The sequence below is a fragment of the Plecotus auritus genome (genome assembly GCF_963455305.1).
Source record: "Plecotus auritus genome assembly, chromosome: 5".
Classification (NCBI taxonomy): domain Eukaryota; kingdom Metazoa; phylum Chordata; class Mammalia; order Chiroptera; family Vespertilionidae; genus Plecotus; species Plecotus auritus.
This window is the reverse complement of record NC_137776.1, coordinates 76,398,182-76,423,017: the sequence shown is the minus strand read 5'-3', so window position 1 is coordinate 76,423,017 and position 24,836 is coordinate 76,398,182. Positions and strand designations below refer to the sequence as shown.

The window sequence follows — 24,836 nt, the reverse complement described above, 5'->3', positions numbered from 1 at the left end:
ACATTTTTATGTTGAGTAGTATTGCTTTAAAATTTATTTATAAATGATATTAGTCTATTGGCTAGATAAATGCATATTAATAGTTTATAAACAAGATAAATTTTATATACATTAAAAGCTGATTAATCTTGCATTTTTCATTACCAGAACATGGCTTCAAAACTTATAAAGATTTTTCTTATAATGGTAGTGAATTTTCTAGTTGTTGATTACATACCTAGAAAATATCTTCACTTAAAAATAGGTGAAACATAAAGACACAAACAATAGAATAAATGTTGGTAGGAAGATAAAGAAAATAGTTTATTTTCTTTATTGATTAAGGTATTACATATTTGTCCTTATCTCCCCATTCCCGCCCCTTCCCCTACCCCCGCTCATGCCCTCATGCCCTCATCCCCCTAGTGTCTGTGTCCATTGGTTATGCTTATATGCATGCATACAAGTCCTTTGGTTATTGTTGGAGCACAGTTACCAGGGAAAATGAAAACCCTGAACAAAAGAAGGGATACCTCTTCATCTACAAGAACCAGTGAATAACTTACAGAGAAATAAAAAATACAAACGGGAACACAAATGCACAGGAGTTAATTGTGAAACACATAGTACAGAAAATACAGAAGAAATTGATTGCATTAGAACAACTAGAACAAGTGCATACAGAGAACTGAAACAACTAGATTTAAATTTTCCTATATTACTTTCCAGTTTCTTATTCCTTGTTTTTTAAAGTCAAGAGTGAAAAAAGTAAATGATAGAAGTTAGAAGTAAACAAACACAGCCCGCTGCTAAGGCGCTTGCAAATCCCTCTATCCCAGCCACTCAGAGACACAACACCCTGCTTTCATCTCATCTACAGCTGTTTGGAAAGTAAGGAAGAGTGGCCAGGTTGTCCCCCAGTTGGCATATGCCTACATCATTTTCAGTCTGGCTGAATTATTTTTAAAAGGCTCCCATTCCTCTTCCTTTGAAGAGATTTATTTTTGACAAGTAGAAATCTCTTCATATTCAGGGGGATGTTCTCTAACTTGAGAGAAACTGGGTGATGGTTTGCTGATGAGAAATGGACCATCTGTTGCAGAATTTTGTCACGGGCTCCATCTAATTTTTTCAAGACTCTCTCTGGGTACACCCTAACAAGTGGCACAGAGTTCATTTAGAAAGATTTTTAGGTAGCTGGATTTGATTTTGACATTTGAAAAGGAAATAGCACAGTTACAATGACTAAGGCATAGCCGGGAGCTGGAGCGTTGACAGCCTACAAGGGTAGCAAAATCAGGAAGAGCACCGATTGACCCGAGGAGGGAGGGCAGGAACCATTTGCTAGCTCTAATAGTCTAGTTTCTATAGCATTTTCAGCTCAGACTGAGGAGTGTAGGTTGTCTGACTGTCAGTGTTTATAAACTATATGTGAGAATTACTGGTTGTGAGACCATGGGCAAGTACCACCTCTCTGCTTATTTCCCTGTGTGTAAAAAGTGGGTAGTAACACTACCCACCTCATGTGTTATTGCGTAAAATTATATAGAATATATGAGATAATATATGCAAGACATTTTTAACTATGTTAGACATATAGAAAGCACTGTTACATTTTTAGATACGATTATTCTTATTTTACTGAGTGACATTCACCATTTATAGGCATGAGTGACTGTGTCTACAAAGGTACTGTAACAGTCTAGGAAAATCATTCTGAAAATGTCCTTAAGTTACACATTTTATGCCATTATTTATTTAAGATAAATTAAATTTTAAATTTGTTTGCATAGTAGTGATGGGATAGAGCAGAAATTCTCCATTAACTTTATTCTCAGACTGCAACATTTCAAACTTTGAAGGATGGTTCCTTCTCCTTTACCTTCTAAATATGCTTAATCCTAGTCACACAATACACACATAACAAAAAAGCACACCTAATCTTTGCCATGTGGTTCTCTGTGTACAACTTCAAATTTTGGTACACACTTGAACTTTTTCAAAATAAATCTACACTAACTGTTTCCAATTCTACCAATATATGACCAAACAACAACAACAACACACCAAGAATAAACAAAGAAAAAAGGTCATAAAGTCACATTCCAATCCCTCACAGGATTTACAGTTTTAATTTTTTTAAATATACAAAATAATGTGTCTTAATCAATTACTTCTCTTTGTTTTCTCCATAGAGAGGTCAGATTTTTCAATATGCACGTATTGCTCAAGTAAGTTAATTTTCATTCCCTAGTGGTAAGAAAGGTTTTGAGCCCTAACTGGTTTGGCTTAGTGGATAGAGTGTCAGCCTGCAGAATGAAGGGTCCCAGGTTCCATTCCGGTCAAGGGCATGTACCTTGGTTGTAGGCACATCCCCAGTAGGGAGTATGAAGGAGGCAGCTGATCAATGTTCCTCTCCCATCGATGTTTCTAACTCTCTATCCCTCTCCCCTCCTCTCTGTAAAAAAATCAATAAAATATATTTTAAAAAAGAAAGGTTTAGAAATGAAGAAGTTAACATGTGGTATTGCCTTTACTATATATTTATGTACTATTGCAATGTTTACCTCAAATCTCTTAACCCATAAATAAATTAATTTCTTCTCAATTGTCTTCAAATTTTCTTCATAATTTTACACTTATTAACAGATACCCTTGAAAATTATACTCACTTGGCCTCTAAGACACTAATATAGTTACTTCCCTATCTTTTTTTTATTCTTTTTTAAAAATACCAATTGTCTTTATGTTTACTCTTTATGTCTCTCAAAGAAATGTTATTCCAAACACTTTCTGGTGATATCATCCAAGTTTATGGCTTCAATAATTATCTCTATATCTGAATACCTCTGACCCAATTTTCTGATTATGGGCTCATTCTCCATACTAAACTTCAGGCCATCATTCTTACTCTTTATTGTATATCTCTCACTGCTTAGTAGGTTCAACTCTTCCCAAATGCCCCAAGAGAGAAAAGTTTTGTCATGAACATTATTCTCTGGGGATATACCATTTTTAATACTATAACATTCACTTTTATATATGCTACATTTTATATATTAACTATTTGAATTCTAATTTTATCTCCAATTTATATTATAAATAACACTATATTGAACATTTTCACACCCAAATCTTATATAATAAAAGCCTAATATGCAAATTATTTGACCAAGAGTTCAACCACTCGCTATGACATGCGCTGACCACCAGGGGGCGGCATGGAACATGGTGGGCCTCAGCAATGAGGTGCTGGCAGCAGGTGGCAGTGAAGGCGCTGCTGGCCCTGATGGGCCCGATGAGAGTGGGACCACAACGAGATGGTGGAGTAGGTGAGCGGGCAGCGCCAGGCCAAGGTGGGTGCGAGCAGGGCCCAACTGCCCCGCTGATCACCCCAAAGACAGTGACCAGTGGTGGTGGCAGTGGGCAGGGCCGCCACCCAGCTTCCAGGTGCTGAGGAAGCCAGGCAGGGGGCCTGGCCCTGATTGATTGCCCCACAGGCAGGATGGTGGAGCAGGTGAGGGGGCGGTGCCAGGCCACAGCATGGTGCCAGGCAGGGCTGCAAGGCTGGGGGTGTGAGCTATGGGCATGAGCTGAGGCCCAATCCCCGCAGGCCACCCTGAGGGACCCCACCTGTGCACAAATTTGTGTACTGGGCCTCTAGTATTATACCAGTATAATTCTTAGGATATGTTTATAACGGTGACATTATTAAGTGAAAAGACATTAAAACTTTGCAAGGTTTATACCATGAACATTTTCTTCTGGTAGTGACTTAAGAATGCTGATGTCATCTATGTCTGCCTAGGCTCCTCCTCCACTTCCTCATTCTCAATTTTTTTCTCCCTATTTTCCTCTTTTCTTTTTTATATGTCTGTGGGCATGTATATGCAAGACTAGTGTTCTGCCATTGGCTCATTATGTCTTCTATTTTTTTCTACTTGATTTGTTATAGCTATATAATCCTTTGTTACTCAGTTAAATAATATGCAATGTTATTTTTAATTTTATTTTTAATCACAGTGGACATTAATATTAGTTTATATTAGTTTCAGGTGTACAGCATACAGCATAGTGGTTAATCATATAAATGTGATTATAAAAATGTTCCCTCTGATATTTCAAGTACTCACCTAACACCATACATAGTAATTACAATACTAGAGGGGGGCGGTCCCTAGGCCTGGCTGGTGATCAGGGCTGATCAGTTCCCCACCTTCCTGCTTCCTCCTTCCCTCCCTCCTGCACGTGGCCACCACACATTTCCCCGCCTCTCCATCTCCCTCCCTCCTTCTTACCTCGCCACCCACCCCGCATCTGCTACCACCCACCCCTGGTTCCCCATCCCAGCCCGGGGCCTGGCCCAGATTGGGCAATCAGGGCCTGCCAGCCAGGGGGAGGGACAGAGGGAGGGACCTGGGAGGTTGGCCACAGGCCCAAGGAGGGAGCCGGCCCTCGGCTCACCTGAAAAAAGGGCTGCGTCCACTGCCACCCACCCCTGGTTCCCCGTCCCAGCCTGGGGACCTGCCAGCCAGGGGGAGGGACCGGGAGGTTGGCTGGCAGGCCCCATCGTTGATTGGTGCCTGCAGGCTGGGGGCAGTTCCCACATTGAGCGTCTGCCCCCTGGTGGTCAGTGCACATCATAGCAACTGGTCATTCTGGTTGTTCCAGTTGTTCCATCGTAACAGTCACTTAGGCTTTTATCTATATAGATTATTGACTATATTCCCTATGCTGTACTTTATAACCCTGTGACTAATTTGTGACTACCAATTTGCACTTCTTAATCCCTTCAGCTTTTTCACTCAGCCCCCAACCCTGCTCCCCTCTGGCAATCATCAGTTTATTTTCTGCATTTATGAGTCTATTTCTGTTCTATTTGTTTATTTTGTTCTTTAAGATTCCACATAATCATATGGTATATGTCTTTCTCTGTCTGACTTATTTCACTTAGAATAATGCCCTTTAAGCCCATCCATGTCGCAAATGGTAAGATTTTATTTCTTTTCATGGCCGAATAATATTCCATTGTATATAGGTACCACCACTTTTTAAAATTTTTTATCCTTACCAGAGGATATATTTTTGTTGATTTTAAAATGAAAGAAAGGGAGAGAGAGAGAGAGAGAGAGAGAGATTGATGGGTTGCTGCCTGTATAGACCTGACTAGGGATCAAACCCATGACCTTTTGGTGTACATGATGAATCTCCAACCAACTGAGCCACACCAACTAGGGCATACCACCACTTTTTTATCCACTCATCTATTGATGGGCACTTGGGTTGCTTCCATATCTTGGCTATTGCAAATAACACTGCAATAAATATATGGGTACATAACTCTTTTCAATTTAGTGTTTTGAGTTACTTTGGATATATACCCAGAAGTGGAATTGCTGGGTCATAAGGCAGTTCCATTTTTAATTTTTTAGGAAAATTAAAATACCTAACAGTTCAAAAGAGTTCCCTTTTCGCCACATCCTTGCCAGCACTTGTTGTTTGCTGATTTATTTTATTTTTAAATGTATTTTTTATTGATTTCATAGAGTAATGGAGAGGAAGAGAGAGATAGAAACATGAATGATGAGAGAGAATCATTGATCAGCTGCCTCCTGCACAGCCCACACTGGGGATTGAGCCTGCAACCAAGTCATGTGCCCTGACTGGGAATTGAACCCGGGACCTCCTACTTCATAGGTCAACACTCAACCACTGAGCCACGCCAGCTGATGATTAGTGACATTGAGAAACTTTTCAAATGTCTATTGGCTCTCTGTATGTCATCTTTGGAGACATGTCTATTCAGGTCTTCTGCCCATTTTTTAATTTGATTATTTGTTGTTTTTTGGTGTTTAGTTGTATGAGTTTTTAAATAAAATTTAGATATTAACCTCTTATTGCACATATCATTGGTGAATATATTTTTCCATTCAGTAGGCTGTCTTTTTGTTTTGTTAATGGTTTCTTTTGTTGTATGCTGTCTTAAGTTTGCAATTTAATGTTTTCAACTGAATATTTTCTTGGATTCTTATAAAGCAAGTAGGATTAAATACTCAGCTTTTAGCACTCCCTAAACATAAATAATATCAATGTTAAGAAAGCTAGGACATCAAGCTCAATTTAAATTAAAACACTGATTTCTGTGAGAAAGGAGATTTAGTCCTCCTCTAGAATGCCCATCTTCTAGATTTTGTATGTCATTTAACTGGTTCCTTTATCACAGTATTTGTTGAAAAGTGAGTTGCACCCTGGAGCTTTGATCTGATGCAGGTTCAATTTTTTTGACAAGACTACTTCATACATGGTGCTATAAACTTCCTATTATATTAGAGGTTAGCTAACTATAGCTCATGGACCAAAACCAATTGTGTGTTTTGGTAACTAAACTTTCATTGGCACACAGTCATCCATTTGTGTCTGTGACGGCTTTCCCACTACACCTACAGAGATCACGTGGCCCACAAAGCCCACGATGTTTAATATCTAGCTCTTTACGGAAAAGTTTGCCCACGCCGGGGTTATGGCATATTTGTTACTGTTAATCAATGGGTTCAGGGCAGTCAGCCTGCTCCCTGTTTTAAAGTGTCCCTTCTCCTATCTCAAGTAAATCAGTGCACAAAAAAGGGAGTGGAAGGTGCCCTTAAGGGGGAAAAATTAATGTTAATTCTGTTATATGTAATGAGGGCATCACAGTTATTTCTCAGCAGTGAATTATTTATAGGAGAAATAACATAATGTCTGGAACTTACTTTAAATAAAATACTCTAGTAAACAAGTATATGGAGTGGTTAGGTGGAGAATAGTTGAAACAATTAGATAAATGTTGATAATTATTGAAACTGGGCAATAGATACATGGGGGTTTATTATATTTTTATTTTCATTAAAATATTTATTATGCCCTGGCTGGTGTGGCTCAGCTGGTAGGAGACTAGTCCCATATACAAAAGGTCATGGGTTTGATTCCCAGCCCCAATCCTAGTGCTTATAGGAGGCAGCCGGTCAATGTTTCTCTCTCTCTCTGTCCCTCCCTTCCCCATTCTCTAAAAGTCAATGAAAAAAATGTCCTCAGGTAAGGGAAATAAATAAATTAATAAATTAATTTAAAAAATTAAAAACAGCCCTGATATAATAAAAAAAATGAAAGGAAAGTCAAGATGGGCAGTTTAAATGTATGCCCATCTTTATCAAGATTGTGTACTTTCTATCCTAGGTACATATATGACTTAAGACACACCAGTATATATGTTTTGGCATCAGTTCCATGATGCTTTGAGGGTGTCTAAAAGTTTCTACCATAACTTCCCTTTTAGCATATATTTTTGGGGTAGTCAAATTTGATGGCAGTCATATATGCTACTATTCTATTTGGAACAGTGGCTTGGAAAAAAATCATCTTGAATGAATAAGTGGCAAAGTTCTCTCCATCTACTCACCTATTATAAAAAAGACCCTTCCCACTGCAGTGAGAAGGTAATGATTTACGTCAGCATTGTCTTTTTCAGCTTTATTTCTGAGAAAAAACATTTCACAGAATTTCTACAGATGTGGTGACAAGAGAGAGCTACAATGAAAATGTCTGCTTTCTTACCAAATTCATTGAAATAATTGGATACAAATATATCACCAACTATAAAAAATTGCACTGCCCATCCTTCACCTAGTCAGTTTTGCTTTTATGTCTTGCCAAACTTCCCAAATTAAAATTGTTCTCCCTTTTGCATAACTCCAAACTTTATGAGTAGGAGTATTTTGTCCCAAATTTACAAACCCTCCTCTACATTTCTATAAATCAACTGTGTAGAAAACCTGATTTATTTTGACAGAAATATTAAGTGTCTAAATAACAAACCTATGAGTAAGAAAAATTGCAAACAGTATGACTACTAGTATACCTTATATAATAAATATTCATAAAAGTAAAAATTGTAAATACAGTTAATCACATAAATTTCAAAATGTTATCAATAATAAAAAATCATAAATTATTTTTTATTTTTTGTAATTAAATATCTTAATATTTCAATGCTTTATTCTCAGTTCCAATATATTACCCAAGCCAAACTTTATCTTAAATCTATCCTTTAATGAGCAGGTCATAGGAATTAACTACATGGATCCTTGTATAATCAATGTCAAACCATTTAATTTTGTAGTACTTTCCTATATGAATTTATATTTTAGTTTTCTTTATTAAAAAAAATCTTAAGGAATGAGGGAAAAATTCATTCCTACATGCAAAATTTTAATTATGCCTCTCAGATGTGTGCTTTTAATTAATTGGTGACATTTCTTTGTTCAAATATTATAGTCTTACACAACTGTCATAAACTTATAAATTTTAATTAAGGCTTCTCCAAAGCCTAGTTATATAGTGTCCACATAGGAATTTGCCAAAAGGCTTAATTATAAGTAAACCAACAATGAATAAATCCATGACTTGCCCAATGAGATTTGTTTAACAAATTAACATTTGTGTGGAGCTAATAAGGTTCTACACTCTATAATACGAGATCATCCTATCTAATAAAAGAGTAATATGCAAATTAATCATCACTCCATGACAAAATGGCGGTGTCCATAGCCACAAGATGGAGGTGCCCAGTCCTCTCAGCCCCGCCGGAGTCCCGCAGTCTCAGGGAGGGCTGCCGCTGAGAGCCTGCAGAGTAAGCGGCCTGGCGGAATGCTGCCCAGAGGCCCTCCTGACCCTTTATAAAAAAACAAAAAACAAATTCACTCCCCACAGTTGATCCCCTGCCAGCGGTGACAGCTTGGGCTGGGGTCTCAGCCTAGCAGGGGCGTGTACCCCCACTGCGCGATCCCCACCCAGCAGCGGCAGCCTGGAGTCTCAACCACTGAGTCACACCAGCCAGGCAGATATGGAGGAATCTTAAATGTTTCTTTTTTAAAAAAATATATTTTATTGATTTTTTACAGAGAGGAAGGGAAAGAGAGAGCTAGAAACATCTATGAGAGAGAAACATCGATCAACTGCCTCCTGCACACTCCCCACTGGGTATGTGCCCCCATCCAAGGTACATGCACTTGACTGGAATCAAACCTAGGACCCTTGAGTCTGCAGGCTGATGCTCCACCCACCTAGCCAAACCAGTTAGGGCTGTCCAATATGTTAAAGAAAAAACCCTATCTAATAAAGAGGGAATATGCAGGGGAGGGCATTTGGGGGTGACCGGGTTATCAGGGGAGGGCAGTTGGGGACGATCGGGTAGGCAGGGGAGCAGTTAGGCATCAATCAGGCTGGCAGGAGAGTGGTTAGGAGGTGATCAAGCTGGCAGGCAGAGCGGTTGGGAACCAGCAGTCCTGGATTGTGAAAGGGAGCCAGCAGTCCTGGATTGTGAAAGTGATGACATCCCCCAAGGGATCCCAGATTGGAGAGGGTGCAGGTTGGGCTGAGGGACACCCCCCCACCCCGCCAGTGCACGAATTTTGTGCACTGGGCCTCTGGTGTTTTATAAAACCAAATTTTTAAAAGTGAAAATGCTTTGTAAATGACTTATTTGAACATTATATTATTACTAGAGGCCCGGTGCATGAAATTCGTGTACGGGGGGGGGGGGCGTGTTCCTCACCCCAGCCTGCACCCTCTCCAATCTGGGACCCCTCGAGGGATGTCTGACTACCTGTTTAAGCCCGATCCCGGTGGTATCGGGCCTAAACAGGCAGTCAGACATCCGTCTCACAATCCAGGACTGCTGGCTCCCAACTGCTCGCCTGCCTGCCTTCCTCATTGCCCCTAACCGCTTCTGCCTGCCAGCCTGATCACCCCCTAACCACTACCCTGCCAGCCTGATTGATGCCTAACTGCTCCCCTGCCAGCCTGTTTTCCCCTAAATGCCCTCCCCTGCAGGCCTGGTCACCCCTAACTGCCCTCCCCTGCAGCCCTTGGTCCCCCCCAACTGCCCTTCCCTGCAGGCCCAGTCACTCCTAACTTCCCTCCTCTGCTGGCCTGGTCACCCCTAACTGCCCTCCCCTGCAGGCTTGATAGCCCCCAACTGCCCTCTCTTGCAGGCCTGGTCCCTCCCAACTGCCCTACCCTGCTGGCCATCTTGTGGTGGCCATCTTGTGTCCACATGGGGGCAGGATCTTTGACCACATGGGAGCAGTCATCTTGTGTGTTGGAGTGATGATCAATCTGCGTATTACTCTTTTATTAGATAGGATAGAGCTCTGGTGCATTGGTGGGGGCCAGCTGGTTTGTCCTGAAGGGTGTCCCGGATCAGGGTGCGGGTTCCCTTGGGTTGTGGGGTGGCCTGGGCAAGGGGCCTGTGTTGGTTTGCAGGCCAGCCACGCTCCCAGGCGACCCAAGTGGAGGCCCTGGTATCTGGGATTTATTTATCTTCTACAGTTGAAACTTTGTAGCCTTGAGCAAAGCCAAGCCTCCTGCTTGCTCCGTGGTGACAACCATTGCTGTTGGGATTTATTTATCTTCTATAATTGAATCTTTGTAGCCTGGAATGGAGGTCTAGTCCGGCCAGGGCTGCAGAAGCTTGGCTTCCTCCATCGCCGGGGGCAACTTTAGCCTCCTGCTCTCTCCAGCTCCATGGCTGTTGCCATTTTTGTTGGGATTTATTTATTTTCTACCATTGAAACTTTGTAGCATTGAGTGGAGGCCTAGGCTGGCAAGGGCAGGCGGAAAGCTTTGCTTCCTCCATTGCTGGGGAAACCCAAGCCTCCCTCCTGCTCTCCATGGCCACAGCCATCTTTGTTGGGTTCATTTGCATATTCACTCCTGATTGGCTGGTGGGTGTGGCTTGTGGGCGAGCTTGTGGGTATAGCGGAGGTACGGTCAACTTGCAGCATATTACTCTTTTATTAGATAGGATTAATTATATATAAGACAATAAACTATGTTAACATAACTCAGGTTGAATTCAGATGATGACATTTTTATTACTAATTTGATATATAAGTTTTTCTGAACATATTCTCTCTATGTGAATCAAAATCTAGTAATCTAGGTGTATAGGTAAAGTTGATATAGATTTTAAGAATGTAGCAAAGTCTGGACAAATTATTTGAAAACAACATTAAAAGTTGTGCTGTATCTATATATAGTTCAGGATGCATTTATAGGATAGCAAATTCAATGCTTCACACAGATTTGTCCCTGTTGTTCTGTTTCAGGTTAAATAGTAGCCATAGATTGGAGTGACAAACTCTTTAGTTGGCTTAAATATTCCCATGGATAAATATAAGAAAGTCATCTGATTGTATGTTAGGTAGTTAGACAGGCATGAGCAGAGTAGGAGCAATAGGCCAGGTACCAGGAAGGCTCCAAGTGCCTAGCAATGAGAAAAACTGGGAAATCAAGGACTTCACAACCAAGGTGACCTTTCCTACCCTGGTATATCACTGTTCATGAGGTTTAGACCCCCTGGCCTTTCATATAACTGGTCATGTAATGCAGAACCCTGACCTTTCCTCCCCTAGCATGTGGCTAGTCATGAGGTAGGTCCTTTTAAAGGAGGAACAAGTGGCTGAAAGAATAGCTTCATATGACTCCCACTCAAGCCCTTGCACAACCATTCCTTTAAGCATGAAGCCCTGAAGACAATGAGGTTTTGACCCACATCAAATAATCTTAGGAACAAAGTCTTGGGTCTGTTGATCACAGAGACAGTTTTGGTTAAACTACAGGTTAACATCTAGGCCTCAGGTGTGTTTCAGCTCCAGGCACAGAAAAGCAGCAAGGCCAGGCAGGGAGAAACCATGCTGATATCAGGATCAGCTGCAGTGACAGATGACCCTCTGCCCTGGTGAATTCCAATCAGTAGAGACCATGACTCTGAAAGGATACACCTGGAAAGCTGATGAATATTTCATTAAGGTCCTCTCTTGGGACTTTCCCTAAGATCCACAATTTTAGAGAACAGATAAAACCCTCAGGATGGAGGACTCAGCACACATGCACTCTCCCTTAAGCATGCCCAAGGCTTTCTCACCACTTTCTTTCTCCAGGGTGCATTTCTCTTTCTCTGAAGCATGCCCACAACTTTCCCTCTCTCCTTTCTCCAGGTGTGTTCCCTTGCCTTTCGTTTCCTAAGCTCCAAGGGCCTTCCTTTTGCTTCCTGAATCCACACAGCTGACTGGATCACTTCTTCCATGGCTCACTTCTTCTACATCTGTGATTTTCTAAATAAACTTTTGCTTGTATTTGAGTCTTAGCTCTGAATTCTTCTGTAGCCAGAACTAAAATACTGAGGTTGCAAAACTGAGGTCAATAGCCAGTAACATTCTGGTGGCATTTCATTGCTAACAGTTGTAATCCAATAATTTTATTATTATAACTAGAGGCCCGGTGCATGAAATTCATGCACTGTGGGGGAATGGGAGAGTCTCCTCAGCCCAGCCTGCACCCTCTCCAATCTGGGATCCCCTGGATTGGGCCTAAACCGGCAGCTGGACATCCCTCTCACAATCCCGGACTGCTGGCTCCTAATCGCTCACCTGCCTGCCTACTTGGTTGCCCCCAACTGCCCCCCTGCCAGCTTAGTCGCCCCTCACAGCCCCCCTGCCAGCCTGATTGCCCCTAACTGCCCCCTTTGCTGGCCTGGTCACCCCCAAGTGCCCCCCATGCTAGCCTGGTCGTCCCTCATGGCCCCTCCACTGGCCTAGTTGCCCCATGCAGCCTGCTTGTTCAGTCATTTGGTCATCCCTCACTAACCCCCCTGCCGCCCTGGTTGCCCCACACAGCCTGCTTGTTCAGTCGTTTGGTCATCCCTCAGGAATCCCCCTGCCAGCCTGGTCGTAGGCAGCCATCTTGTGAGAGTGTGATGGTCAATTTGCATATTACCTCTTTATTATATAGGATAAGAAAAATTAAGTTAACAATAAAATAATAAAATCCCTAAAACTTATTTGCAAAAGAAAATATTCTTTTCTGAAGGAAATGGTATCTGTGTTGCTAAAATAAGATCACAGGTCATATCCTTTCATGGCACATTTATTGGACTTTTATTTTCATATTCAATGAAGGTCACAGTACTACCATTTCTCCTACAGCAATAAAAAATACTCTACTCTATGGGTTAACTTTCCTTACGCAGAATGAAAATATATAGTAAAGATCCTAGTGCCTTTTTTATTTCAATCAACCTGCTGAATATTATTTTTCAGAATTCAGTTAAGCAGTTAGAATAGCTTAGTTATCAATTAATCATGTGTCAAAAATATTTATAGACATAAAACTATCAAACTTAAAGAAATAGTAATGCTTTTACTATTAGAATGCAAAACAGAAACAGCTTAGTTCTTCTGAACTCCATTGAAAAAAAATTTTAATGTGTCTCTTTCAGTTAACATTATGCTAAATACTTCAAAGAATAACATAAGAAATAGAAGCAGTGAGAACTCCCAGTAAGATGGAAATTAACTATGTAGGGGATGTAAAGATCATATGGATTGATGTTCCATTTAACTAAAAAAAATTGCATTTATGTAGTAGAATTAAATGTGCATAGATTGCTCTCATAGTTGCATAATATCCTTTGTACCAAATATTGTGATCTGCAAGTTATATTTTTATTATGCATCAGGGTTAATTTATTCCCATGGGAACATATTTTAAACTTAATAGAAGTCTGTAGAAAATATGTTTCAATGTTCACTTATATGTTTTAGAAACCACTTTGTGCAAACTTAACTATTGTATAAGTTAAAAAGAATCTCAAGTATATCCTAATTCATAGTGACCTGATATTTTCAAAGCAGATTGTACACTACATGCCAACAGACTAATTATTTTATTTTGTTATTTTATTTTATTATTTTTTGTTAAATATCACCCAAGGATATTATTTCCATTGACTTTTGGACAGAGTGGAAGGAAGGGGGAGAGACAAAGAAAGAGAACCATTGATATGAGAAAGACACATGGATTGGTTGCCCCCTGCCGCACTCACCCTGACTGGGATGGGGCCGGGAATGGAGCCTACAAAGGAGATATGTGCCCTTGACTGGAATTGAACCTGAGACCCTTCAGTCCATAGGCTGATACTCCAACTACTAAACCAAACAGGCTAGGGCAAGAGTAGTTATGACTTCATATGGGAACTACAGTGCTATCAGATGTGCTGATATCATATATTTATACTTATTATTATTATTTTTTAAAGATTTGAATGAATGCTTGGTTAGTATGTGGAGTAGCAGTTGTACAAGGACTATGCTTCAGCCTAAGGTTTAGTTTGAGTTCTGTATGAAAGTTAAGTTTGCGGTAGAGTTACTGGGGAGACTTGAAATTAGTCTTGGTATGAAGTTAACATAGGGTTAGCATTAAGGTTCTTAAGCAGTCACTTGCAAAGGTACTTCAGCACTGTGTCATTTAATGTATGTCATGAATAGTTTTTAAAAGAGCTACTTGCAAGTTATGTTTGCCATCATGCTGCCCCAGTGAATGGCATTATATTATAACTAGAGGCCTGTTGCAGAAAGATTCCTCCAAGAACAGGGCTTCCTGGACCATCTCTGCCACCCTGCCTGCTTCCCTCCCGTCTCAGCCGCCCCACTTGCTTCTCTGCAGCGTCGATCCCTTCTGCAGCACTTAGCTTCCTTCTACGCTATCTTCAGTCTTCGCGCTACACCTGGATATGCAAATTAACCACCATCTTGGTTGGGTTAATTTGCATACTCGCTCCTGATTGGCTGGTAGGCGTAGCGGAGGTACGGTCAATTGGCATGTTTCTCTTTTATTAGTGTTGATGATATTTTCAAGGGAGCTACCAGCATTTCACACACTATGTTTAGCAAAGTATTCTTCCAAGTAGTGAAACATATTTGAAATGTAATATATTTACATTTAAAATGAACCTAATTTTCAATATCAAATAATTGTTAGTATTAGGCAAACTGTTCAATTAAAAAAACCCCACAGATATTTGAGTCAAACATATAAGGCTTATAAAACTGGTTTCACTTCATCATTCTAAGCCTGAGTCAGAATCTGTAACCACTGCACTCTGGCACGTGGCACACTCAACACCTGGTCATGTCATTGCTATTGTTAAGTTAGATGCCTTGGATCTTCAAATACTAAATTTAGAACACATGTCACTGATTATGTTAAATTACTTATTCAACTTAATTTTTGTTAATGTATTCTTTATTAAGGTACCAGAAACTGTATTTGTAATATTCTTTTCTTTTTCATGTATACAGAACATTGCAAGTGATTTGAATAGACAATGCAACTAAAATATTTACCCAGAGTGGATGGTATACAAGTTCCTCCATTTTGACAGTAGTTGCTACAGTGGTTTACTTCACATCTGTCTCCTGAATAACTAGGCCAGCAGTGACACCTCAAATCACCCTTCTCATTTAAAATGCATCTTCCTCCATTTTCACAAGTCAATTTGCATGAATCATCTGGTTATAAAAACAAATGTATGAATTAGCATGCCATTTAGTGGATAGTAGAGTAAAAATATTTTTAGAAAATAAAAAATAAATACTAGGATTTGCTTTTATTAAAAATTCCAAAAATAAATACTCCTAATATAAAAAGAGAAATAAAATTATCTGAAAACAGAGAAATAAATTTCAACCCTTAATAAGTGGTGAATACAAATGTTGAATTAAGTTTTGTTTTTCTATATGCTTAAAACATTATTAGACATTTCTTATAGTTGTTAAAACAGTAAGTAATAAAACCAACTGAAACTTTCTAAAAATAAAATATTTTCCAATGAATAAGTATTTTTTATAATATGAGCAATCATAGCCCATTTTTTAGACGTGTTCAATTTCAAACCAAACTGAAATATCTAAACTGTATACAAACATAAAGCTTTACATATAAGATAAATGTATTATATTGTATATATAATAATAAGTATATTATATATATAGACATACAGTTTATAGTATAGGGGCATTTTTAAATAAAAATATACTCTTTGATGTACATACTTATTAACCATATATAAATATTCCAAACCAAAATTCACTTAGATTTGGTATAAGATGATGATAGAACAGTGTAGAAACATTTCCATGTGCAAAATTTCCATAGTTAAAATAATTGGGCACAATCTGTGTATTCTGTATAGTTTGGCTGAGAATAAGAAAGGATGATCATTTAGCGGAATAGGAAAATTATTTCTTAAAAATATGATGTCTGATTAATAAAAAAGATAGGCTTGAAATCATTTTTCAGGTAATTTATCTATATGTGTTCACATAGTCCTGCTCCATTAGAAATATTGCTTTACTTAAAGCAAGACACAATGTCCAATGAAACAGAAATGATTTACAATATTGTAAGAGGCATTTCATTCTAGAATATGCCTTCTATTAAAGTCATGCCCATTTTATAGTAAGACTAGAGGCCTGGTGCACGAATTCGTGCACTGGTGGGGTCCCTCAGCCTGGCCTGAGTCCTCTTGCAATCTGGTACCCCTCAGGGGATGTCGGACTGCCAGTTTCGGCCTGATCCCTGCATATCAGGCTAAGGGACCCCTGCGGTGCAAGAATCCGTGCACCTGAACTCTAGTATGCATATAAGATCTTTGGTTAATCTCTTCCTGCCCTCTGCCCTCCTCCCTTCTTTCTGATATTCATCAGTCTGTTCCATGTTTTCATGCCTGTGTATTAAGCGTCTGCCCCCTGGTGGTCAGTGCACATCATAGCTACCGGCCAAACAGTTGAATGGTTGAACAGTTGAATGGTTGCTTAGGCTTTTATATATATAGATAAGGTAAAATCAAATTAGTCTATATTCCTTATTTAAGATACTGAGGACTGTACACAGCAGAAGCTTGAATATATATCACTGCAATGATCACAAGAGCAGCTTAAAGATCCTCAGTGACTTCAAATGACACAATAATTCAAGTATCACATCCACTGTCATAAATAGAGCCTATCTGTCAGCAGTGCTAGACAATTCTGAGATCTGCCTAATTGCAAGAGGAAGTTGCCAATGTTTTGCTATGTAGGCAGGCTTGCTAAAGTTTGCATTTGTAATATGAAGGGCTCCCTCATGAAGCACTACCTATGCATGGCATAAAGAAAATGACTTGTTATAATGATACCTGTGTTTAGGTCCCAGCTCTGCCACTCACTAGGCATACAAGTTAACCTATCTGATCCTCATTCACTTCAAAATGGTCTTATTGACAAATGTATCTCTTAACTCATGGATTTATTATACATATTAAATTAGATAAGTTTGAAAGAAAAAGTTAAATAATAAAACTCTGTAAATATTAAGTATATAAGTATATACCGTATGCACATAAACCTGAAAAAGAATCTGATTTCCAGCCCATATCTACCACATCTAGGATAGTGAAAGAGTGAAGAGCTGAGATCTGGGTCTGAAAGATGTTTTATTTAATTTCAACAGGATATTAAGGCACTTATTGGGTAAATCACTATGTACTATCAGCATTATTTACTGAGTGCCATTAAGGTACCCTAGGAATTCAGCTCACATGGAATAGCATCTTTAACTGCCAGAGGTGAACATTGGAGGTACCAAATGGAAGTTACTGTGACTGAACCTGGATTAGAGTGTGAAGGAAGGAACTGGAAGAAAAAAGGGAGTTTGAGGAGATAAGCAGTGTCACAGGAGGTCCCTGGATTTTGGACTTTGCCCCCAAAGCAGCGTTGAGTCTTTGAAGAGCCTAAAACATGTGAGGATAACTGTACCTGGCTGGGGTTAAACTGAAAGCAGTGCGACTACTGGGACTCTGTTTAAATTATGCAGGCTACATACCATGATGGCCCCAAATATGGTAATGTGGCATGGATAAAGGGGAATGCACTGAAGGTAACTAGAAGGTAAAAATCCCAGTGGTGCTTTATAAAGAGGGCAAGGAAAGATTAAGGATAGTTTTTCAGCTTTTGACCCAAGGGTAACAGGAATTGAAGGGGTGATTTAGTTTTGGACATAGAATTGGAAACAACTATGTAAATGCAAGTGACAATCTCCAGCAAAGAGTTAAATCCAGAGGTCAGATTCTCAAGAAAGATCTAGAGTACAAAGATGCTTGCTTCATTTAAAATTTACCCAAACATTTCCAACTCATACAGCATGAAATATCCTAATTGGATTTGTGAATATTTAAGGTTTCATTATCACAATTAGGATTATGGGAGGGCTTATTTTCACCTGTAGATATTCTATGTAAACCACATAGGTATTCAAAATCTCTAAATATTAAGGCATGTACATTTCTATAATGTACTTTTTTTAGGTACCAAAAATTTAAAAATCTAACACTGCCTAATGAAATGTAAGTGGAGTTACATTCTTTCAAAACCTCACTGCAATCACTTTATAACGAAAAAGGCTGCTTTTGTCAATAACTAAATCACCCCAAGAAGCCAAGCTCCAGTAATTGTAATCAACTATAGGAAAGAGCTGGTGCATACTTCCCCAATAAAGAGTAACATTAGAATTTCAAATTTTGTACATGAAGATTAAAGGTATTCGGCATGCTCACTATTTAACAATAGCAGCTAGAGAAAGATAAGTATTTATGAATAGCTGAAAAATTTGGCAATATCAAATGTTAATGTCAGAAAAAAATAATTGGCATTTATCTATACCAATCAATAATTCTGAAATACACTTATGTATATTCCTAACTGACGTGGTCCAATCTGTCTATTACCAAGGCTCATATGTGTAGAAGGCCATGTGAATATTTTTTTTAACACTCTGATTATGTGAAATATAACATTTTCTTTAAGATACAATGTGAACTTTGACAAGGTTTCTGTGATCATGCCTTTCAAGCAGGGTTGAGACAGTAAAGTTGAAATCTCTTAAAAAATTTTTAGGATTTGGGTAAGTCTGACTTATGTATGTTATTTATCATATTTCCAATGACTTTGGACATGATATGAAGGCACTGGGGTATATTGTGTGATGGGTTAGAGCAGTGGTTCTCAACCTTTCTAATGCCGCAACCTTTTAATACACCCAACCATAAAATTATTTTCGTTGCTACTTCATAACTGTAATTTTGCTACTGTTAATGAATCGTAATGTAAATATCTGTGTTTTCTGATGGTCTTAGGTGACCCTGCTTATCAGGTTGAGAACCGCTAGCAGGGTCGCCTAAGACCATCAGAAAACACAGATATTTACATTATGATTCATTAACAGTAGCAAAATTGCATTTATGAAGTAGTAATGAAAATAATTTTATGGGGTCACCACAACATGAGGAACTGTATTAAAAGTTCGCGGCATTAGAAAGGTTGAGAACCACTGGGTTAGAGTGTGAAATGCCTAGGTTCTGCCAGGCACCATAATTATTAAGTAACCAGATGCACAAATTGGTGCATGGGTGGGGTCCGGCCAGCCAGGAGGAGGGGACACCAGAGATTGGCTGCTCAGCTCGGCCCCTGATCGGGGTAGGGGTGGGGGTGTGATCGGGGGTGGGGCCGTGGACAGTTGGCCAGCCAGCCTGCCCCCAATTGGTGGGGGGGGAGCAATTGGGGGCAGGACTGGCCAGGGGGAGGATTGAACTCCCAGTCGAACTCCCAGTTGAGGGGATAATTTGCATATTAGGCTTTTATTATATAGGATGTTAGACATTCCATTGATCCTCTCCATGCTACAATGTTCTTATCAGCAAAAATAGGAGTATTAACAGCATAGTGTCATTGGGATTTTGTGATTATTAAATGAAATTATACTGTATATATAAAAGTCTAAGCAACCGTTATGACCGGATGACCAGCTGGTAGCTATGATGTTCACTGACCACCAGGGGACAGACGCTCAATGCAGGAGCTGCCCCATGGTGGTCAGTGTGATCCCCCAGCCAACCTCCTGTGGCCGACCAACCTCCCGCAGTCCCTCCCCCCAGCCCTCTGGCCATGATTGGCCCCAATTGCCTCCAATCACCGGCCAGGCCAAGGGACCCCACCCAAGCATGAATTCGTGCACCAGGCCTCTCGTATACATATAACATACTTACAATATGCTTTGCTCATAAGTCTTCAAAATTTTTATTTATTATTACCAGTAGTAGTAGTAGTATTTATTGTTAGTCCAATTTTATACAGAAGAAAATGAGACTGAGGGAGAACAGGGACACACTGGTTAAGTGATAGATAGATCTTGACCTAATCCAAAGCTCCCCATCAGCCCTGCCCCAGGCCAAGTTCTTCCTGTGTTTTTGAATTTGGATTATTGAATAAATAATCTTTACTAATCATAGGGGAAACAAGGAGGGTTATGTAGAAAAGATAGCAATGTCTAGTTATAAAGGAAAAGCAAGAAAGATTGTCTACAACTTGATCATTAAAAAAGCACATAACATATACTATGTGCATAACCCATCTACGTAGACAATAGTGTAGTGAAGGCCTGGTTGGGGGAGTGCACGGTGGGGGGGGAGGTAGAGGGGTCAGTGAGCAAAAAAACAGGACATCTGTAATATTTCCAAGAATAAAAATAAATTAAAAACATAAATACATTTTTAAAAAACACACAACATCTGAGCCAACAAAACAGTCACTTTGATAGCATCAGTAGTGTATTCTTATGTATAGAATCCTAATCTCTCTCCCAAGGGTCTCTCACACACAAACAATAGTATAAGTAGATATGATAGATAGGGGGCACCTATGAAAACGCTAGTTATGAGTGTGTGTGGAACTGACAAAAATGTGATACATCTTCTACAAGAAAGAATTTGATGACATTTTCTTTTTTTTAAGGGTAATACAAAAGACATGCATTTTATTTTGAATGAAGTTTTCCTTCTCACATTCTGCTGCATTATTTTACATGCTCTTCACTCCCCATGTTGGTTAAAACTTCCATTTAAAAAAATATTTCAGCCCAGCTGGTATGGCTAAGTGGTTGAGCATGGATCTATGAACCTGGGGGTCATAGTCTGATTCCCAATCAGGGCACATGCCTGGGTTGTGGGCTTGATCCCCAGTGTGGGGTGTTCAGGAGGCAGCCGATCAATGATTCACTCTCATTACCAGTGTTTCTATCTCTCTCTCTCTCCCTCTCCCTTACTCTCTGAAATCAATAAAAAATATCTATTTAAAAATGTTTCAATTACAGTTGACATTCAATATTATTTTATATTAGTTTCAGGTACAAATAAAATAGAAACAAGCTCATAGATACAGAGAACAAATGGATGAATGCCAGATGGGAGGGAGGTTGGGGAGCTGGATAAAAAAGGGGGAGGGGTTGAGAAGTACAGATTAATAGTTACAGAATTGTCACAGGAATGTAAAGTACAGCATAGGGAACAGAGTCAATAATATTGTAATAAGTATGCATGGTGACATTTGGGTACTAAAATGATCGGGAGGATCACTTTGTAAATTGTTGACATTTTAAAAAATCTGTTTTGGAGAAGTTAAGCAAAATATGTGGCCATATGCAGTTTAGCTATATGAGCACGTCAGAGCAGCAGGTGAAACATGCCCTGGTAGTGGTTGAAGATGTTCATTTAATTCTCTTATTCTACCATCACAACTGAGCTCACAGCTACTCTGGATGGGAAGATGCCAGTGAAAGCATCTCTTTTCAAGGACTGGCCCTAACAGACACATCCAAAACACCAATCACAATTCACATTTAACTGTTAAGAACTCCCAACCTTGCTACCCCAACAGCACTTCACACATCCTACACACCAACTGAAATAAAAGATTCATTATTTTCTTTGCATACCATACTTTTATGCCTTTTCAAGTGATTTTGTCTGTTTCGATGTTCTGTTCCCTCATTTCCACTTAATCTAAATCCAATTTGTCTTTAAAGACCTTGTTCTACAGTTATATTATATAGAAAACTAGAGGCCCAATGCACGAAATTCATGCAAGAGTAGGCCTTCCTTCCCCCCACTGCTGGCACCAGCTTCCCTCTGGCACCCAGGACCCGGGCTTTCCTTCAGCCACTGGCAGGCACCTGTGCCCCAGGCTTCCCTCGGAGCCCCAGCTTCCTCCGGAAGGACTTCCGGTCTAATTAGCATATTAAGCTTTTATGATTATAGATTATAATTAATTCTCTAATTGAATAATCATCTGAATCCTCATAGAAATTTTAACTCTGTCATTTCTGTGGCTTATATTACTATCCATATAAGTATTTATTGATTGCTATTTATGTCATTCCTCATTTCATCTTTGTAACTTTTTCACCTTTGCCTAGCCAATGCTTAAGGAATACAACTATCTTACAATTGTTATGACAGTTTTAGATATTTAGTGTCTTGAAAAGGCAACAGTCTTCAGATTGTATGTAATCCCAGAAAAGAACAATGAGAAATGATATGGGGGTGAAGATGCTGAGTGAGGGCAAAGACACAGCATTCCTGTGAGGGGTTCATTCTAACAGAGGGAGATACAGCAGGTGGAAACCTTGCTTTGTAAAGACCCTAAGTGTGTACTCACGCTATAATGTTTGCTTTGATCCTCAAGGGATTTTGGAGCATATATTTTTGTCTGTGACATAAAATTTACTGTTAATTTTCTTTTTTCCTTAATAGTAATTTTATTCTTCAATATGGCTAATTCTCAAATATAAGGGATCACACTATTTGTGTTTTTTTAATTTTTTGTTCTTTAATACTTGTCAGCAATTGAAGTTATGTTTCAATTTATTTTAATGTTTGTTTCAACCTCTAGTTTCTAAATTATTAACTTCATGAGTGCAGATATCTTGGAGGTTTTGTTTCTGAATTAGTCATTAGTTTCTAAATTAGTGTTATGCTTTGCTCATAACCCTCAAAATATTTCTTAATGGTAGTGGTAATATTTATTGTTAGTCAAATTTTACACAGAGGACACTCCGACTCTTTATAAATTAATCACCAGTTTCTAAATTAGTATTGGCACACAGAAGTTGTTCAATATAAACTTGTTGAATGACCAAATTAATTTGGGGCTTGTGTTTAAACTGATAGCAGAATGGCATGCTCAGAAATACTATCTTCACTGATATATGAGCTATATAAAAATACATTTTGATCTGTGTGTGACTTCAAAGTTCTTAACCTACTCTTAAATGCATAGTAAGTGCTCAATGCAGCTTTGTGAATAAATGTAGAATGAATGAATAGAAAGTTATCATCAGAAGAACAGTTTATGGAGGTATTCAAGAAGCAATGCTATTAAGGTAAGTACATTGATGACTGAGTAGCTAGTTCTGCTCAGTGTCAATAGTTGTAAAAATGTATCATACAGATGAATTCATTATTTATCGACATAATGAAGTTTACCTACCTAACAGGCTGTCATCATTGCAGGTGCCATTAATCAAATATTTTCCTTCCGGGCACACACAGGTAGCCCCAGAAGGATTCAGCAAACAGAGAAATTCACATGCTAAATCCAAGCAAGGATTGGGTACTGGTTAAAAGAAAACAAAGAAATGCATAACTATAAATACAATAGGTTTCAAGAACATGAAATTCAATAAGGTGAAATGATGAAATTAGCAACCCTGATAAGAAATCACATCAAGTTTCTGCTGGAACTATCTCATTTCAATCTTACTGGTCCCCTTAATAGGGGGAAAGATATTACTAACCTTGGAACCATATATGTCAGATGACTGGTAAAGAGCAGCAAAACTTGAGATAGAATTCGAGAACGTTTTTAGGGGACTATATATTGTTTTAATTGTTTCCATCACTGATTTGGATAAATATCTTTATTACCTTTCCAGATCATTGCACCAAATGAGATTAAATCCCTTTCTATTTGCCTTAAAGATTAATTATAAATAAATCTTAAACATTCTCTTGAAGCATGAACTCATACATAGAGATGGGACATTGGAATTTCAGACACATTTTTACTCTGGTTGTCAATATTTTTGATAGCTGTGTTCAAAATATACCGTCAAGATAACAGCATCCCTTATTTTCCAATTCCCTTCTGGGAGGGAAAGTAACAATAAAAGTCATGAACAATCAGATAAAACAACCCTTGAGAAAGCTCTCCTCAGATACATCTAAGGATGGCATGTTAGAGATATAATTGTCACTTGGGTATCACTAAGAAAAAGTCAAACTGACTAATAATGAATTTCCTTACTTGTCTACAGAATCACAAGATTTTATTAAGAATTTTATAACAAGCCGAAACCGGTTTGGCTCAATGGATAGAGCGTCGGCCTGCGGACTGAAGGGTCCTGGGTTCGATTCCAGTCAAGGGCATGTACCTTGGTTGCGGGCACATCCCCAGTGGGAGGTGTGCAGGAGGCAGCTGATCGATGTTTCTCTCTCATCGATGTTTCTAGCTCTCTATCCCTCTCCCTTCCTCTCTGTAAAATGTCAATAAAATATATATATATAAAAAAAGAATTTTATAACAAAATGAATGAGACATTACAAAAAAACAATGTCAAGTTGAATAACAAGAAAACACAGCAAATACTGACATTTTCATATTTGTTATGACACACGAAAATTTTTGTATTATTTGTATCTTGATTTTGGTAATTTAAAGTCTGGTGATATAAAAATTAAAGTTACTTAAGTTACTGGGGTTAAGACATTGAAATAGTTAAGGCAGTTTAAAAAATACTTTCTTTTGAGAGTCATAAGAAAGAAAATCTACCAATATAGACAATTGTATAAAATATTATACTTACAGTCTAGCTGTTTATAGCGATGAGATATTAAAACACCTTTTGTTTTATCAACATCTAAAGCTAGGTACTCTACTGAACCACGGCCAAATTTTTGTACTCGAAATACACCATTTTTAGGTCCGGCTCCATATATATAATCTTCAAAGACATCAATCCTATGTGGATGTAGCAAGCCTAGAATTTTTAAAAGGTAGAGCTATAAAAGTTGCAATGTGAATTCTCAGATTTAAAAAACTAAATTTATCCAA

At 38.8% G+C, this 24,836-nt stretch overlaps 1 protein-coding gene across 2 annotated transcripts in view; it reads right to left on the bottom strand.

The window, feature by feature from the left end:
• The window catches only part of LRP1B (LDL receptor related protein 1B), a 1,782,191-nt gene that overhangs the window by 71,109 nt on the left and 1,686,246 nt on the right, over nucleotides 1-24,836 (bottom strand). For both annotated transcript variants that reach the window (XM_080670835.1, XM_080670834.1), the window contains exons 81-83: nucleotides 24,589-24,762; nucleotides 23,214-23,339; nucleotides 15,201-15,365 (exon numbers count right to left, since the gene is read on the bottom strand). In XM_080670835.1, coding sequence (XP_080526961.1) covers nucleotides 15,201-15,365; nucleotides 23,214-23,339; nucleotides 24,589-24,762 — 465 coding nt within the window. The remainder of the gene's footprint in view (nucleotides 1-15,200; nucleotides 15,366-23,213; nucleotides 23,340-24,588; nucleotides 24,763-24,836) is intronic.